Below are 19623 nucleotides of genomic sequence, written 5' to 3'. Positions count from 1 at the left end.
GTTGTAACCTTGAAAAACACAGAGTAATACCCAGGGCAAAATTAAACAGAATGAAATAAAGGAGGGAGTAGATTTGTTATTATCCATGGTCAGTGCACAATTTTCAGGAGATACTGGCTCTTCTGGTGGCCTCTCTGGATGAGCCTTGATGGAGGTCATTGTTTGGAACGTCCACCAAGGTCTGGGCCTGCGGCTGGCAGATGGGTCGAGCCGGTGTGAGGGCCGAGTGGAGATCTACCACGCCGACACCTGGGGTACTGTGTGTGGTGACAGCTGGTCCATCGAGGATGCCCACGTGGTCTGCAGACAGCTTGGCTGTGGTCCGCCATGTCTGCCCTCCCGGGGGCCAGCTTCAGCCCCAGGGCCGGCAGCACCCTTCTGGACAATGTCAACTGCATGGGCAGCGAGTCCTCACTGGGGCAGTGCCCTCACAGCGGCTGGTTCACCCACAACTGCAGGCACCACGAAGACGCTGGCGTCATCTGCTCAAGTGAGCACAGGTGGCTTCCGGGCCAGGCGTGGGGCTGCCCCCTGGAATTTGCACGTAGAGTCTGGAATGCCTTCATGCCTTAAACCTTCCCCCGTGTTCGGGACGGCAGATTTCTGTTCTAACTCTGAAAAATATGCCAGCTGTTTAATATATGGGAGGACGCCATCCAACTTGAGTGCCTGCAAAGGTTAATCAGTTGTAAAATAAAGAAAATAGGGACTTCCCTGGTGGTGCAGTGGATAAGACTTTGCACTCCCAATGCAGGGGGCTGGGGTTCGATCCCTGGTCAGGGAACTAGATCCCACATGCATGCTGCAACTAAGATTTTGAGTGATGTAATTATCCGAGGAGTTTCCTGTGTGACTTTGGATTTAATAATTTGACAAATAGAGTGTTAGAGGTTTATTTAGGGGAAGGACAATAAAGAAGATATTCTCCCCTACTCCAGGTGCTGAAGCAATTAAGAAATAAAACATCAGAGTCAACACCAAAAGATGGCCTTTATTAAAGCTGTGTAGGAAGGCAACTCTTCATACAAGAGACAAATGGACTTTTCACCCCCACTCCTCAACCTCAGTCTAGATCTTGGGATCTATACCCCACCTAGGGAAAGTTTCAGTCTGCAGAGCTTACCCTTTCCTGGGTCACTGCCTCCCACCCATTTGAGGGAAGACAGTGGAAAGCAAGTCCCCCATTTACAGAATCTTTGTTAGATGAGACCCGTACAGTGGAGAAACTTGGACCAATTGTTGTTGTCCTCTGAACAAGTAACCTCCACCTCCAAGAGGAGAAGTAAAGGGTGGGCAAGAGGAATGGCGACCCAACGAGTAGAGGGGTGGCCTGGGGGCAGTGGAGGATCTGGAGACGCCCTGCCATAGCCCCTGTCTCAAAAGTAGAACGACAAGCCAAATCAGTCATACTGATCTATGATGGCCATTTTTATGTCTCCTGTATCTTATAGAAACATGTACGCCTGATATGGCTGTCTTATTGCCATCTTGTTATTTTTGTTCATCTGCAGCTTCAATGTCAACCACTGTGACCTCCACACCAGGTAGAACACTGTCTACTGTCCCATAAGTGCCTCTTCTTGGAGTTCCATTGATCAGACTAGGCTGTTCCATGGATATTTTGCCCCAACACAGCCTCAGTAAAAACAGAAACCCAGGATTTTTCAACACTGGTATTTAAGTTTCTTCTTCTCTTTTTCTACAGATCTCTCTTCAACTTCAGCAGAAATGACCTCTCCATCTGGTAAAGGCTCTCTCATTGTGGTGTTTAGATTAATGAGACTAGCTTCTTACTTGTCATGTTCTGTTTAGAAAATGAGCCACTTAACGCCCATTTTGACTACAAAGTAAACCCCAATGAAAAGACACATGGAAGTGTCCTTTCTCTCATTTTTAAGTGTCCTGTTCTCTTTGTTCACACACAGATTTGTCCTCAACTTCAGCGGAAGTGGACACCCCTTCTGGTAATGTTTTCTGCCTGTCATATTTCTTCAAGTTAAATATGATCAACTCCCCCTCTTTCTATTTAACAGGTGAACATATACACTGAATATTTTGTCTACGTAATAAGCCCCAATGTAAACAGAAGTCCCAGCATCCTTTTCACAGAAATTAAGCTTCATGTTCTCCTCATTCATCCACAGACACAGGAGTGGCCCCTCTGCTAGGGAACACCTTCTGCTTATTGCACTGGTCTTAGTCAGATGTGCCCAAGAGAGGCGAGAGCTGGGGGTCCACACCTCCACCTGCTTGGCCATGGGTTTTATGAGTCAAGTGATGCTTTGACCCATCCAGCACACCCAAACGCACCCACTAGAGGACCAGGTTGTGATATTGTCGCTTTTACCCATTCATTCTTCTGTTTCAACCACACTGTTGTTGAAAAAAACATTCCATCTTCTTTTCACTAATACTTGAGTTTGATCCTTCTTTGTTTGCAGATACAATTCCCACTTCAAGAGAAGCGCCTTCTTTACCAGGTATCTCTCTGCTCTTTGTAGTAACTCTGGTGAGAGACTTTCTGAAAGAGTCCATCCAAGAGTAAACACTTCCTGTTTCCCCAGCAGAGGTCAGGAGAGAGGAGAGAAGAGGCCGGGGAGGTTCCAAGCCACTCCCCCATCACTGGCTATGATTCTGAACATCGTGAAGGCAGGTGCAGGGACAGGATAAATAGGATAAAATAGCGTCAAATGTCAATTCTGGGGGAGACCTTAGCAATGACCTACACCAGTCAAGGTTAACATGCAAGTGAATGGCCTAGGGAACTTGTCAAAATGCAGATTGTGATTCAGTGGCTCCAGGTGGGGCCTGAATTCTGCATTTCTCACAGGCTGTCAGGTGATGCCCACACTCCTGGTCACGGACCACATTCAAGGAATAAGATGCTGAACCACCACCATTTTGTTTTGGAGGAAAATGAGGCCCAAAGAAGGAAGAGACTTGCTTAAGGTCACTCTCTTAGCTCGGGCTGCCATAACTAAACACCACAGATTGCATGGCTTAAACTACAGAAATTTATTTTCTCACAATTCTGGAGTCTGGAAGTCCAAGATCAAGGTGACAGCAGAGGTGGTATCTGGTGAGGGCTCTTTGCTTGGGTTGGAGAAGGCCACCTTCTCACTGTGTGCTCACAGGGCCCTTCCTCAGTGCCTGCCAGCAGAGAGAGGAAGAGTGTGCTGGTGTCTCTTCTTATAAGGACACCTATCTTATCAGATCAGGGCCACAACTTTATGACCTCATTTAACCTTAATTCCTACCTTAGAGGCCCCATCACCAAATATAGCCATACTGGGGTTTAGGGCCTCAACATACGAATTCTGAGGGGACACAATTCAGTCTATAGCAGTCACAGAGCTAAAGCACAGGGCAAAGCTGGGTCTCTCAACTCCCAACCGAGGTTCTTTTTGCTCCCAAGCTTTGCTGATGAATCCGTCTATGTGATTCCCCCCAAATCCCTGTGGTAATGATCTTTTCAAGGCCTGCTGCTTGCTTCTATTTTATTTATTTTCTTTCTTTTGAATTCCTGGTTACATTGAAGACATACGAGGTAAAACTCAATGAAACCAAAGTTCAGGACTTTCTTTTCGCTTATATTTAATTGATGAGCTGGGTCGTCCCCAAGTCACAGGGCGCTACCTGATCTTCAACATTCCCTATGGCCGCTGTGGCACCGTCCAAGAGGTATGAAACTGACAAGGTGGTGGTACCCTTCTGTGGATGGAGGCCAAAAAGAGAGGATTGGAAAATTCAACCACCCATTAAAAACCTGGATAGGGACAGAGGAAAGGCACAAGCCATGACTTTGTTTCTGAGTTCAGTGAGACCTGGAGCAGCTCACTAATTTGTCTAAACTGTCCTTCCTTTTGGGAATTTGGGATACATACTGAATTTGGAATCCATAGTAACAAGTGCAGACTGCTGATGGACTGATGGATGGGTGGATGGATGGATGGATAGCTGGATGCTATTCTCTTAGCTGCAAAGCTAAAGCATTTTTTACATGTTTTTTTATTCGGCGTTAGTGCACACCCACCATGTGCAAGCTATAGTGTTGAGCGTGGGGGAAGGCAGACTGACTGCCATATTTCTAACCAGGTTCCGAGCTATATTTCCCAATGTAGAAAGCAAATACTAGGACATTTATGTATAATGAAATGAATATGTTTATTTCATTTTCCTTAACCACCTACTTATTTCACAAAACAGTATCACTGAAGTTAAGGAAACAAGTATACCAAAGATGTAGGAAGACTGTATAACCACAAAATCATTTTTGTAGATACATTTAACAATGTAACATGTTCCAAAGCAAGATCCCTATGCTATTCATCTATTCTTTCACATCCCTGTTTAGACACATGCCAAAAAAAAACCAAAACAAAAATACTTGATATTTTTGGAGGTTGAATTCATTCAAACCATCTGCATGATGCTAAATAACCACTTCAACTCCATATTTCACATTTTGTCTCTTTGGTTGTGCAGACCATGGTCATTCTTATCCTTTTTGCTCTAAAAATTCTAGTTTTTATCTCAGAGGTTTCTGCCCCAGAAACCATGCTGGAACCCCCCCAGTGCCTGGGAGGAGAGAAGGCCCCAGACATTTCCAGGCCAGCAGGGAGAACCCTGCAGCTGTCCTCTCTGGCCTTGGCTGGCCCAGCTCCCCCTGCAAACCTCATGTGCTGACCACAGCGCTGGGGCCAGAGGATATAGAAGTCAGGAACCACCTGCAGTGGTGACCTGCCCCAGGCCACCTATGGGAAAAACACCACTATAAAAAGGTCCTGTATCTGATTTCAGGGTCAGTGAATGAACAATCTTTTAGGTGCTGAGGACACAGCAGCCAACAAGACCGACAGGGCCACAGGTCCATGGCTCTTACATTCGAGAGAAGGGAGACAGGCACTGGATAAACACACAAATGAGAGTCCTTTATAGTGAAAAGGGTTAAGAAGACAATCAAACAAGGAAGAGGCTAGAAAATGCTTTGGGGTGCCACTTTGAATAGGGTGGTCAAAGAGCCGAGGCCTGAACAAAGAGCTGGAGCCAAGTACAGAGGAACAGGAGGAGGGCTCCAGGCAGGGGGTCAGCCAGTGCAGAGCCCCCAAGGCAACAGCCAGCTTGGAGAGCTCGAGGGAGAGACTCAGGCCCAGGAGCCACGGGAAGCCCAGAGTTCGGTTGGAAGTGGGCAGGGCCATGTGGTCCTGGAGTTTAGCTTTCCTTCTAAGCTGTGTATTCTCAACAAGGGTGACATCCCCTTCAAGGGGGAAGAGAGATATTGGTTCTTAGGAGCAAAAAAAGGAAAACAAGGCAGACCAGTGAGAAACACTGCTGTAAGCTGACAGGGCAGTCCTTGCAGAGTTTCAAGGCAGACTGTCACTGGATCTGAGTTGCACAGGCCAAGGCTTCCTTGAACGTCCCTGGGCAGAGTGAGTCTCTGGCGACCCACCAGGCTACAGGAAGGAGGCTGCCAGAGGCAGTGGCCCCTGCTCATCAGCCTTCAGCACCCCCTTGGCCCCTTCAAGTCATGTTGGATTTAAAGGAACATGGCTGAGAGCAAAGGTCAGCAGGGCCAGGCCCACAGCTCACAGGGAGCCAGGGTTGATCTGGGGTCAAGAGCAGGGAGGAGCAGTGGAAGAATTCAGCAGCCAGCGTGGACCTCCTACCCCACTTCACATCCCACAGCCTGGCCCTCACGGGAGGGAAGACAGGAGTCCAGACTCACACACTAGGGGCTCGCTGTATGCACCCCAAACTCCCAAAAACAAGGACATAAGGTCACCCATCATGGCCTCAGGTACCTGCAAGGTCATGCCTGCGGCCTCATGCCCTCCAGCTTCTCAGCAAACTGGCTCCAAGTGGGGGGGGCATGAAGCAGAGGTCTCTGCTCATGAAGAAAGTGCTTGTCAGGGAGCCAGGAGCACTGGCCACCAACTTGCCTCTCTCCTCCCAGGAAAGCCTCGGCTCTCTCAGCTACTCCAACTCCATCAGAGGCCGAACACAGGGCCACCCTGGCCAAGACACTGTACGGCACAAGGTGCCTCAGCTCAAGTTCACCTGCAAGGTGGACGGCCCGTTAGCAGTTGAAATTGTCCCTGGGGCTGATGTCCCAAGGGAGAATGCCAGCTACGATGTGTCCATATCATTTCTCGAGTTGCCCACGTCCCAGCACGTGGGGAGCATGCGGCCGCACTACACCAGCCAGAGGAAAGAGGTCTTCCTCCAGGTCACACTCCATAGCCCCAATCCCTGCCTGCGGCTCTTTGTGGATACCTGCGTGGCTTCTCCAGATCCTGGTGATTTTACAACTGTCAAGTACGATTTGATCCGACAAGGGTAAGGAAAATAGAAGGCCCTCGCTGGTTGACTATTATATTTACGTGGCCTTCTTTTGGGGACCTGTGGCTTCTTAACTGGTAGTCCTAAATCATAACATTGTGCAGAGAGTCCTGTCCTCATCATGCCCCAGAAGCAGAGCCCGGGCCCTCACCATCCCGCTCATCCTAGTTGGGGACAAATAATCATAGGAAGTCTAGGCAACTTCCCTTAAATCCCCAAAGAGTCCTGGGCAGAATCCTTGCTGTCTCAGACTCTGCTGTCTCATCCCAGCCTTTCATACCCATGCCCCCCTTCTCTTTAAGTTTTATAACTGTATTACATTCCCCATTCCTCAGGATATTTGGCCTACACTGATGGGCTGGTGGGTTACCCCAGGCTAAGCTCTTATAGTGATGAGATTTATTCTGGTGCCTTTGGTTAAACAAAGGATTTGACAAGTTAGAACTCTGACAAGTTGTTTGCCTTTATAGCTCCCATGTCCCCCAACCAGGGCAAAATGCTTATGGATGGGTAACTGGCAACCAGTGTGAAGATAACAAAACCCATCACTTACTGATGGCAGCTGCAGAGTAGTGAAAGCCACAGCAGCCTAAAGCCCATGAGAAGCATTGTGGTGCCTGTTTCCAAAAAGCCGGTGAGGGGCAAGAGGCAGCACCTTCCAGAGGCAGTGTGAGCCATGGTGCGGGAGGTGCACAGATGTGGCACTAAGCTGCACTGAGTCAGAGTGAGAAAGCTCTTCCCTTTTCAATTCTCCCTTTTCAAAATATATCAAGGAGAGGGAGTTCCCTGGAGGTCCAGTGGTTAAGAATCAGCACTTTCACTGCCATGGCCCAGGTTCAACCCCTGGTCAGGAAACTAAGATCCTGCAAGCCACGTGGCACAGCCAAAAAAATATTATATACATATAGGAGAGAGGCTGGAATTTAACAACTGACATACTCTTCTTCTGCTTATTTTAGGTTTAATTTGCTCTTCTTTCTCTAGTTTCCTAAGGTGGAAGCTTAGATTATTGATTTTACATCTTTCTTCTTTCAAATACATTAACTTAATGCTATAAATTTCCCTCTACACATTGCTTTAGCTGCATCCCACAAATTCTGGTAAATTGTATATTCATTTTCACTTCGTTTGAAATATTTAATTTCTCTTGAGACTTTTTCTTTGATCTTTGGGTTACTTGGTGTTGTTTAATTTCCAAATATTTAGGAATTTTCAGCAACCTTTCTGTTACTGATTTCCAGATTAATCCCAAAGTGTTCTGAAGATGTATTTTCTGTGATTCCTATTCTTTTAAATTTGTTATGGTGTTTTTTTATGGTCCAGAATGTAGTCTACCTTGGTGAATGTTCCATGTGGGCTGAAGAATGTGTATTATGCTGTTGTTGAAGTGTTCTATAAATGTCAATTAGGTCTAGCTGATTGTTGGTGCTGTTTGGGTCATCTGTATCTTTCCTGATTTTCTGCCTGCTGGACCTGTCAATTAGTGACAGAATGGTGTTAAAGTCTCCAACTATAATAATGGATTTGTTGATTTCTCTTTGCAGTTCTATCAGTTTTTGCCTCATATATTTTGATGTTTTATTGTTTGCTGCATATACATTAAGGATTGCTACATCTTCTTGGAGGACTGATTCCCCCTTCATCATTATGTAATGCCCCTCTTCATCTCTAATAATTATCCTGGCTCTGAAGTCTGTTATGTCTGAAATTAATGTAGCTAATCCAGCTTTCTTTTGATTGGTATTAGCATGGTAAATCTTTCTCTATCCCTTTACTGTTAATTAATCTTTATCTTTATATTTAAAGTGGGTTTCTTATAGCCAGTATATAGTTGGACCTTGGTTTCATTTTATCTACTCTGGCAGTCTCTGTCTTTAAATTGGTATATTTAGTCCATTCATGTTTAAAGTGATTATTGATATAGTTGGATTAAAATCTACCATCTTAGTAACTGTTTTCTACCTGTTGCATTTGTTCTTTGTTTCTCCCCCCCACTCTACTTTTGCTGCCTTCTCTGGTTTCTGTTTTTTTTTTTGGCTGCATTGGGTCTTCGTTGCTGTGTGTGGGTTTTCTCTAGTTGCGGCAAGCGGGGGCCACTCTTCGTTGCGCTGCACGGGCTTCTCATTGTGGTGGCTTCTCTCGTTGCAGAGCACAGGCTCTAGGTGCACGGGCTCAGTAGTTGTGGCACATGGGCTTAGTTGCTTCACGGCATGTGGGATCTTCCTGGACCAGGGATCGAACCAGTGTCCCCTGCATTGGCAGGCGGATTCCCAACCACCGCACCACCAGGGAAGTCCCTTCTCTGGTTTTAATACAACATTTTATATGCTGGTTTTAACTGAGCATTTTATATTATTCCATTTCATCTCCTCTCTTGATATATCATTTACTTCTTTCCTTAAGTTTTTTAGTAGTTGCACTAGGGTTTACAAAATACATTTTAAAATAATTGAAGTTCACCTTCAAATAATGCAGCCACCACCTTTAATCTCCCCTTTTGAAAAAAGTAGAGTAGGAAACAGCTCTAGCTGTAATTTAATTACTTTGTTTTGTTTTTATTTTATTTTACAGTTCCCTTCTGTTTCTGGCCAAGAATGGTGGTTTGGCCAGGAATGGTGGTTTTTCCCCTCATGGTAGTATTATAAAGTTTTTTAATAAACGAAAGGAAGAGTGGGTTGTGGGGAGAACTCCAGTTGAAATTCAGAGGTCTGTGTCCAAGCCTGATTATTTGAGCCAGAATTAATTCACACCATGCTTTAAGTTAATCCTCTTGGCCTGGGGTTTTTCTTGCCATCAGGTGCATCAAAGACAATATTTATGTCAACCTCCACTCCCGACAGAAGAACATAGCCCAGTTCAAGTTCAACGTCTTCAGCTTTCTCACCAGCTATGATGTGATCTATCTGCATTGTAAAGTTGCCATGTGCAAAGTGGGGGACCACGCCTCCCGCTGCTCCCAGGGCTGTGCAGGGCAAAGTAAGAGGGGCACAGACCCCATGGAGGCCACAGTAGAGCACACTGAGTATTTCCAAATGGTGGGGCCACTGGAGATCCACAAAGGAACTGATCGAAGAAAGACCCTTGTGTGATTTCTCCAAGTTTCACGTCAATCTGTTAGAAATTAGAAGTAAATTCTATTTCTGCTCAGCAAAATAGTAAGTTTGACAAATCTGAGGTTGTCCATGTAGAGACAGGTAAAAGAAATAGCTAAAGAGGTTCTCTCTGAGGTCTGTTGCTAAGTAAGTCTTCTTCTCTGATTATTCAACTTCTAAGGCAGTCATTCTCTTTGCAGCTAGAAGTCTTGCATTTTATAACTCTTCACTATCAAGAACTTGATCATTGTCTTAAACAGTGCAACATATTATAAAAAAAAGTTATCTCTTGATACCACATTGCCAACTTAAAGATATCTTTGACTCCTTAATGTTTAGATGCTAGTAGGTGTATCTTTTTGTTCCTGTCCCTCTGACGGTGTGAGAATTTATTTTCAGATCTTGCCAAGGGTCTTGTGAAGAATAAACTAAGGGTCTGTCAGAAAGTCGCTGTTTTTTTTCTGTTTTTTTTTAAACTACAATAATTGGTCAGTTGAATCAGATGTCATTTACTCAAAACAAGCTTTATTTGTCTGTTTCAAAGGGAACAAATTGGGCCTTGGCTTTGCTGAGTTTGGGTTAGGCTTGCAAATGAGAGCCTGAACGACAATCACAACAACCCCTCAGGACTGCTCTGCGAGCTACCACGCACTTAGTCTGTTTCCCAGATCTTCAAAGCATTACAGGAAACCTGAAAAGCATGCAAAGAAAGATTAGCATATTCCCACACGCTCCCAGAAAAGAAGGGCAGCGCCCACTTAATCTAATCTCTTTTTATACCTTAACAGAAAGAGGCCTGCACTAGGCTCAGTACCCTCAAAGTTGTCTTTAAAGAAACAGACTTGGACACAGCCAGATATTTTTGTTGTTGTTTTTCAATAAATATTCAGTAACTACATTAATGCATATATGTGGAATCTGAAAAAACTGGTATAGACGATCTTATTTACAATGCAGAAATAGAGACACAGACGTAGAGAACAAACATATGGATACCAAAGAGGAAGGGGGGCGGGGGGGTGGGATGAATTGGGAGATTGGGATTGACATATATACACTATTGATACTATGTATAAAATAGATAACTAATGAGAACCTACTGTATGGCACAGGGACCTCTACTCAGTGCCCTGTGGTGATCTAAATGGGAAGGCAATCCAAAAAAGAAGGGACATATGTATACGTATAGCTGATTCACTTTGCTGTACAGTAGAAACTAACACAACATTGTAAAGCAACTAAACTCCAATAAAAATTTTTTAGAAATATTCAGTAACAATATTTAAAATATGAGCCCTCAAGTCCAGGGTATTGTTCCCATCTTTGTCAATAAATAGCATGTGCGAGATGAGAATACAGTATTGTCAAGTCCCCCAGGGAGAAGGCAGGGTTTGGTGGGGCCTGGGAGTGAACCCCAAATTCCTGAGAGGTGAAAATCTGACAAGTGACCCAAGGAGGGACATTGCCTCTAAAGGGAGACATGTCAGTTTGATTACAAACATGCCCTTCACCAACAACTGTCTTGGTAAAAGTAAGTTTCCTGCTGATACAGAGTAGAAGTTGATGATATGTAATTAATGGTCAATTTGATGAAGATGGCAATCTTTGTATCAAAAGTTAATTATCTCTCACGAGTAGCTTCATCCTCAGTCACACGAAACAATGATTTTAGCATCTGGCATCTATTTCATGCAAGTGCTTCAAATGAAAAAAGGAATTTTTCCAAGTAACCAAGAGCTGCTAGAGTTTCCACCTTGAAAAGTTCACCTGCCCATTAACTGGTACCTATCCAAATCTTGTTGAGAAAGTGGGAGGCTAACAGTTTCCAAAATTAGCATCTTATGGCTTTTAGCAAATCCCTAATGTGAAAAGTGTTGACAATGAATGGACTGAATTTTTAAGAATAAATAAATAAGGGTCCAATGAACTTCCAGTTCAGGTACTCTGGGTGTAGTTCAGTGGATGGGAGCCAGGAAGCTGCCCTTTCCAAAAGCACCCAGGTGATTCCTAGGAATGATGAAGTTTGAAAACCAAGGCCGCTGTTCAGCATCTCATGCCCCAGGGATCAAAATGCACTTAACAGGGAAAAGCGTGCAACCCGGAAACTCCAATGGGTGCAGAATAAAACAGCCCAAGAGAAGCCTGCTCCCTCTAGCCAGAGGACCAGCAGCAAAGGGGCAGCCAGGCAATTCAGAAAACTTTTAGGCAATAACCTACCTGCTCCAAACACCATGGGTAAAACTATGCCCCCCCGCCCAGCCCAGGCAGCAAAGGTGAAGTGGGGAGCCTAGACTTCCACCTGCTCTCCGTGCCCCACACCCATCTCATTCCCTGTCCTCCCCTCCCTTCCCTTCCCCAGGGTGATGTCAGAAAAGGCAGAGTGAAGAGCTGGGACTTTCATCACCTCCAGGCAGCAAGGAGGGCCCCCCTGCACCCCCAAGTCAGGTGGAGGCCAGGTGGGGAGCCTGGACTTCCAGCTCCACCCATCAGGTCTGAGGCACCCCTTTGAGTCTGCTAAGACTAAAGAAAAAATAACATTGATATTATATATTATTGTATGCTGATAGAGCATCGTATAGCTCAATAGCTCCACTACAAAGTTTTTTTATTCCTGGTTATATGATTTTACACTCTCTAGTGAGTCACAGTATTTGACAGTTTTCTTAGTATTACAGTATTGCACCTGACACACCTCTGAATATGCCCCTCGCATGGCCACCAGCAGATGTTTAGTCAGTTCCTGACAGAGGGATGATTGATGGGCCAGTGACCAGATAATTTTTCAGTGCTCTTTTTAAATACTTAATTTGATTTGCCCATCCTAAGTAAGTTCTTAAGTGTTTTCACATTGGGTCAGAAAAGATCTTATTCGTTATATGAACGAATGCAGAGGAGATTCACCCACATGGCCACTGGGGCAAGTATTTGGAAGATCTACATGGAAATATTAAGAAGAAAATGGGGGAAATCTGTTTTGATTTGGAGCTGGAATTCAATCAGGCCCCTAAGGACTTGTTCGCTGAGGGCAGAGATGCTGTTCTATCCATGGTGTATCCCCAGCATACTGTATACTCCTACAGAGGAGTAAAGAGAAGGCCTCTGGGCATCAGGAATGTGGCTGCCTGTTTGGCAGCCCCCAGCCACCATTTTACATCAAGGAAACTGAGGCTCAGAGAGGTTAAGAAACTCCTCCAGTGGCACTAGCCTGTGAAAGGCAGAGTTGGATTGGAACCAAGTGTGTCCAGTTCTAAAGACCCTGTGTTACACTCTGTCCATACCGCCAACCAGAGAGGTTTGTCTCAAAGACCCCTTACTCCATCTTGCCTCCCTCAAGGACCCTGCGATGCCTGGACTTATGGCATATTCCCCACATTTGGAACACACTTGTGCAGGGCCTCCCGGATGCTGGGCACTGAGCTGCCCGCTGGGTGGGGTTCAGAGGGAAATTGGACGTGCTCAGGGGCTTGCTGGCGACAAGAGAAAATCGAACTGCATTTGAACTCCTAAGAAGGGGCAGAAAGCAGTAGGTGCCAGAAGAGGGAGGAAGTGCTCCAGGAACTCGAGAAGGACGCGTCACATCCAGCTGGAAGGTCTGGGGCAGGCTCCACGGAAGGTGCAGCCTTGAATTTGCCTCTTGAAACTCTTACTGAGATTGGGGACACTCACCCTCCATCGAGTTTCCCAGACATTCCAAGGGCTACTGTGTGAGAGCAGCTCCAGTTCCCACATCCCTGTGGCAAATTTCACAAGCACTAAAGCGCTGAATACTCCCTCATCAGCCAAGCCCTCTGCTGAGGACTGAAACTCAGCCAGGAGGCGGCCTCTTCCAAATGCTTAGTTCTACCATTGTTCTCTCCCTGTTAGCCTAGAGATAGTAGCCGTTTCCTTCATTATTTCCTGTTATCCTTTTCCATCCCTTTTAGCAGGTAACCAACCACCTATTACGAGTCAATTCTTTACCTTGAGTAAAACACATGATGCTCACTAAGCAAGGGTTTTGTTAATGAAAGAACGAATTGTGGGGACTTCCCTGGTGGCGCAGTGGTTAAGAATCTGCCTGCCAATGCAGGGGACACGGGTTCGAGCCCTGGTCTGGGAAGATCCCACATGCCACGGAGCAACTAAGTCCATGTGCCACAACTACTGAGCCTGCACTCTAGAGCCCGCAAACCACAACTACTGAGCCCTCGTGCCACAACTACTGAAGCCCGCGCGCCTAGAGCCTGTGCTCCGCAACAAGAGAAGCCACTGCAATGAGAAGCCTGTGCACCGCAACAAAAAGTAGCCCCCGCTCGCCACAACTAGAGAAAGCCCGCGCGCAGCAACGAAGACCCAACGCAGCCAAAAAATAAATAAAAATAAATTAAATATGTGCTATCAACATTTCAAATGTTTTTTTTAAAAAAAGAACAAATCGTGGTTACAAATGGAGAGTCTGTGGTTAGAAGGGGGTTCCAGAGGCTCAGAGGAAAGAGCAGGAACAGAAGGGAGCAGACGAGCAGGAGTGACAAGGGGTGCACTTCCTGCCTGCTGCTGAGACCAGGAGGATCTGGGCTTCACCATTCAGTGGGAGGTTCCTGCTTGCAGTTAAAGACACTGACAGCTGAGTCAGCAATAATCAGTGTTAAAGTGATCCAAAGAGAAGAAAAAAATCTGCTTCTGAAGATTTGGAGGATAGCAGGACGAGGAATCTCAGGTTTTTAAAATGTCCTTTTGACACCACAGAGTTCAACCCCATGATTGCACAGATCAGGCAACCTCAACCCAGAGACAGCCCATCTGGCTGTTCTCCCTCTGGGATGAATGGAGTTTCCCTCCAGGGCAGTGTAACAACTGCCCATGGTAGAGTAGCTGGATGAGAGTGAATGAAGCCCTTAGAAGGAGGAGGGCCGAGCGTGGGAAGTTTAGCAGGGTCTGAAACTAGAAACACTCTAAGATCAATATTTTTTTTCTGGGGTTGGATATATAGGTGTATCTTCTACTCTAACTCTCCTTATATTGCAGTATAACTTTATAAGCTAGTTGCCCCAAGTCCCAAAGTGGGTACTACACAAAGTTAAGTACTTTTATAACTAACAACAACAATACTGGAGGCAGAGAGGATTATTTTCAATATTTCATTTATTCAAAAGTACATAAATATGTTATATAGTACATGATATAATGTAAACAGTATAAAACTTGACTTGAATAATAAAACATTCTACTAAGAAAGAATATTGCTCACAAAGATATTTATGCCCACCCAAGTCAGAGTCCCTCGTTTGCATCACAGAAGCATGGTGGCAGGGCATCAAAGCCAGCATACAAGTTACATTCATCACAGCATTGGAGGTTGGGATAAGACCCAGTGGTGATGGCCGCAGCGACCTTGTCCTGGGTGACCATGGCTGGATTATTTTTTAAGGCCGAACAAATAGGTACTTTTGGAACTCTTGAGAAAAGACATACACAGAGCATAGGATTAGAATTTTTCTTCTCAGTCCATTTGTTACAACTTGTCAGAGGTATCTCAGAAGCTTAGGACTGCAGCCAATCAAACACATGACACCAGCCCAAGATTAAAGTGCTCTGCCCCCGTCCCAAGTTCCTGTCTAATCCCTTTCTCTCCTAAGATTGCCAGAAATGTAAAATCAGGTTACAGCAAATAAGGGAGAGTGAATTGCAAGTGCGGGTCACGAGATGATCACTGCAAGTCCGCCAAGTGCAGAGCATGACAGGTGCCAAAGTCAGCCGTCCCCTGGGCGCTGGGACTCACCTTCCAGCACACAGGCCTAACTTCCCTAGAGTGGGAACACCACTGCTTCTTTTTTGTTTGTTTGTTTGTTTTTTCTCCCCATTATTAGATAAGGAGTCTGAGACATGGAGAAACACAGTGCCTAGATCAAACACATACAAGCAGAGGAGGAGCTGTAAATAAAAGGCAGGTCATTGAAAGCTTGATGCAGGACTCTGTTCCACAACTTATGCTGCCTCCTTGGAACGTTAATGCTTGGGAACACCACTGCTTCTGACAACCAATCTCTCCCATATTTGAAGGTTCCTGTCCCCCAAATCTAATGCTCACTTTTCTGATCTACACTCCCCTGTTAGGTAAACTCCAGGATCTTCACACAACTCAGCTTCCCCAAAGTCCTATAGGCCCACCTCACTGTCCCCAAGGCCAAGGACACACTGAGAGCTCCCCAACGCAGGCAAGAGAAGATCAACTCAGCCCATCCTCTGAGTGAACACAGGCAGAGAGACTCATTCACACAGTCTTCAGTCTGCAGTGCTGTGGAATTAGCCAGCTGAGGGTAAACTCAATGAGGCCAAGTGACAGCAAAGCAGCACAGAGCCACCTGGCTGAGAACATTCTACTGATGAACTCACAGCCCCAAACAGGAAGGCAAAGAAACCAAGATTCTACACGCACTGCCTTTGTCGTCTCAAACCCTCCCGCTGTTCCTGACCTCACCCGGGGTGCGGCCATGGGGCAAGGAATGACCCTACTCAAGCACAGAACCCCAGGATCCCATCTGAGGGAGTGTTAGCCACTCTTACCCACATCACTCACTTCAATGCGTTGGCTACTTTGTAGTAAAGACAGATGACAGCAGCCATCAGCACAAGCATAGCCAAAAGGATACCGCCACCAATGCAGAACATAATTATCGTGTTAACTTTGGAAGCTTTACCTAGGCAGAGAAGTGCAGACAAGCAGTGAATGTGGCTTCCCTCCCCACAGCCACCTAGCAACCTCAATATGCTTCCTTCAGTGGAGGAAGAATGAACCCAAACCACAGATCCTTATGCGTGTATAAGGGGGAGGGGGCCTTATGAGTCTTCCTAGGGGGGGCCCAGGACCCTAAGCTGGCCCAGAGACTGGGGAAAGGGTTCATTTCTAAATGAGATGGGACTGAAATGCAAAGTCCAGAGAGAAGGAAGGAAAGAAAGTGGGGAGAATCTTTTTCTCTCTTTCACATGCAGTAAACTGCAGCTGTAAATAACCAGCCTGCACTTGAGCAAATGGTTTTATTCCCAAACACCTGGGCCTCCTGAAATATGTTCCCTTTCAGAGTCAGAATTAAACCCTTGCCTGTACATCAGGCTTAAAAATCTTCTATGGCAATTATTAAGGGAATGACTTTTTAAAAATGTTATGTTCAAAAATACTAAGAATATACTAATCTATTTTGTAAGTGATATGTTTCAGGAAAAGGAAGCTTTCAAATCTCCCTCTGACAACTGCCATTTTTCCTCCTAAACCCTAAATCTTTCCAGGAAGTCCCATTTGTGTGGAATAAGCAATTTGTTTAATCTGACTCCCTGAAACTGGGGAAAAGTGAGCCAGAAGAGAGGAATAAACAATCCAACTGCCAAAGCATACTTACGAGCATCTAAGTCGTCAAAGCTGCCATTCAAAGATGAATGCTGGCAGTTTAAAAAAATTACAATTAAAATAAACTTTAGGCAACAGTACATCTTATCAGGAATTTCTCAAACCCTTAATCTGAGAAAGAAAATTCTAATTATCCTTGTTAGGAGTAATTGAGATATAAGTTTGAAGAGCTCGCTTTTAGAAGCACAGCCTCCACCAGTGCGACCAGAATGGACAACCACTGTCCAGCTCCAACTTGTATGCCTATCAGGCCTTAGGCTGTGTGACATCAACTCTTTGGACACCAGCTCTCTTTCAGGGAGTTCTGAATTCCATTCCATGTTCAGATATATTTTAGCACCAATGGAAATGTGAATGCCCAAATACGATTTTAAATCATTTAATTTCAATCTCACCTTTTCAGATTTTGTTTCTCTCAGAGGACCATTTAAGGTTTGACAGTTAATCAAAAGCAAATTTGGGGGGAAAAAAAAAGCAAATTTGGGATTTCAATAAAATAAAAAGACAGTGATGTGGGGAGGCTAATATCTAAAAATACTCATATCTAAAAGTACAGTCATAGAAGGCTGGTTAGACTTTATGTTTTAGCAACACAATGAAATAGTATATACTTGTAGCTTTTAACAGGATTTGGATATAGGTTCATTGACTTCAGAATATTATCATAATTTATAGTTAAGACAAAAAGATTTCAAAAAGCAATTTGAAGAGGATATCTGTTCTAAATCGGGTTTCTGTGATTTCAAGGTACTCACACCAGCAAAGCTGGTTCCATTAAATGAGGGAATTACTTTAACTACAAAGGGTTATTCCTTGATGCTCTGGCCAAACCCTGGGTGAGGTTACAAACAGCAGGGGAGATATAACCCAAAATGGTGGCATAAGATCTCTGAAAATTCTCTCCTCTGTAAAAGCAATGAAATATCTGGCAAAAAAGAAATTGTCAGAATCAGGTTTTTCTGACTCTGGATACTAACTATAAGCTTTCAGCAGCTCAGGAAACATTTATTTAAGAACAACTGAATCTCAGTATTGAACAGCATGCTTTGTGGCACTGTTCCATCATTCACTCTCCAGCTCCATGGTAGCCTTATTTGCAACAGCCTAGATTCCAACGCAGCCACCAGAGGGAGCAGAATAGAGGTAGAGCCCTTTCAGAGTCTCATTCCCAAAGAACGGTCATTATCTGACTCATCTGCTGGTTTTCTGGAAGACGTCACTTGCTTGCAAAGCTATCTGCATTTGACCTAACTTGGAGTCCACTCAGTGCAAAAAGTCTCCTCACAGAAGTTTTGGCAAAACTTTTGACAAAATGTTTTAACTTCCTGGCTCTCTGAGGCATTGGATTATTTGGGGCAACTGACAGACTAGCCAAAAAGCTTAAAGGAAAAGCTGGTGAATTAGATGTCCATAGGGGTTTTGAACAGCTCTGACATATCCGTGGGAGTCTAGAAGTCCATGCACATGTACAGAGCTGTGTGCATGCAGGGTTGTGAGCATGCTCAAGAAAGACATCAGATGGCCCTATGCATTCAACCCTGGCTGACCTTGAAGCTTTTCCCAAGCAGGAAGTGAAGGCAAAGGCAGAGTTTTCAAATGCTTGGCTGATACTGTTGAAGGCATGCTCCAGGAGGCACACAGAGCCCCTCATGAAAGACTGGGAGGTATACTGGTTCCAGGCATTTAAGGTAATCTTAAATGCTTAGTAGCCAATCATTAGCTGACTACTAAGCTAATCAATAGAGACTTCAGTGTCCACACACAATAAAGAATACAGACTTTACAATGAATTAGTTGAGAAAAGTCACTAAACAAACAACAACAACAAACCTTGGAGAATGGGGAGAACCTGATTTCTAGAGTTGCCATGTTATATTATTTTTTCTTGCTTTTTTTTGGCCGTGGGGCTTGCAGGATCTCAGTTCCCCAACCAGGGACTGAACCCAGGCTATGAGAGTGAAAGCCCGGAATCCTAACCACTAGGCCACCAGGGAACTCTATATTATCTATATTATTTTAAATGTGCAGTTCTCAACAAAAGAATGTAATATATGCAAAGGAACAAGAAAGTATGGCCCATAAAAAGGGGGAGGAGGGAAGCAATCAAAAACTTTCCCTGGGGGGGGAATAAATTGGGAGATTGGGACTGATATATACACACTACTTTATATAAAATAGATAACTAATAAGAACCTGTGGTATAGCACAGGGAACTGTACTAAATACTCTGTAATGGCCTATATGGGAAAAGAATCTAAAAAAAAAAAAAGAAAAGAAAAGAAAAAAGAGTGGGTATATGTATATGTCTAACTGATTCACTTTGCTGTACACCTGAAACACAACATTGTAAATCAACTATACTCCAATAAAAATTTAAAAAAACACTTTCCCTGAAGAAGCCCAGACGTTGGCTCTACTAGACAAAGACTTTAAATCAGCTATTTTAAACATGTCCAAAGTAAACCACTTCTTTTATTTTAATATTTATTTATTTATTTATTTGGCTGCACTGGGTCTTAGTTGCAGCACACAGGATCTTCATTGCCGCGTGCAGGATCTTTTAGTTGTAGCATGTGGGCTCTTAGTTGAGGCATGCGGGATCTAATTCCCTGACCAGGGATCGAACCCAGGACCCCTGCATTGGGAGTGCGGAGTCTTAACCACTGGACAATCAGGGAAATCCCCAAAGTAAACCACTTTTAAAGAACTAAAGGAAAGTATGAGTATAATGTCTCCAATAGAGAATATCAATAGAGACAGAAATTATTTTTTAAAAGAACCAAATGGAAATTCTGGAGTTGAAAGTACAAT

At 44.6% G+C, this 19623-nt stretch overlaps 2 protein-coding genes across 2 annotated transcripts in view; one reads left to right on the top strand and one right to left on the bottom strand.

Moving 5' to 3' along the window:
• The window catches only part of LOC309642887 (scavenger receptor cysteine-rich domain-containing protein DMBT1), a 30803-nt gene extending 21357 nt beyond the window's left edge, over positions 1-9446 (top strand). The window contains 6 exon segments of the mRNA XM_082424958.1: positions 144-323; positions 326-566; positions 1706-1744; positions 3570-3681; positions 5954-6336; positions 9137-9446. Coding sequence (XP_082281084.1) covers positions 144-323; positions 326-566; positions 1706-1744; positions 3570-3681; positions 5954-6336; positions 9137-9428 — 1247 coding nt within the window. The 3' untranslated portion in view covers positions 9429-9446.
• Positions 1-19623, bottom strand: part of LOC309642601 (uncharacterized protein C10orf120 homolog) — a gene marked incomplete at its 5' end in the record, with an annotated part of 64665 nt that overhangs the window by 32690 nt on the left and 12352 nt on the right. The gene's annotated exons all lie outside the window — the stretch shown is intronic.

The sequence above is a fragment of the Balaenoptera physalus genome (genome assembly GCF_965194825.1).
Source record: "Balaenoptera physalus genome assembly, chromosome: 14".
Lineage (NCBI taxonomy): Eukaryota > Metazoa > Chordata > Mammalia > Artiodactyla > Balaenopteridae > Balaenoptera > Balaenoptera physalus.
Note: the sequence above shows the minus strand (reverse complement) of the source record. Positions and strands in the feature narration are given on the sequence as shown.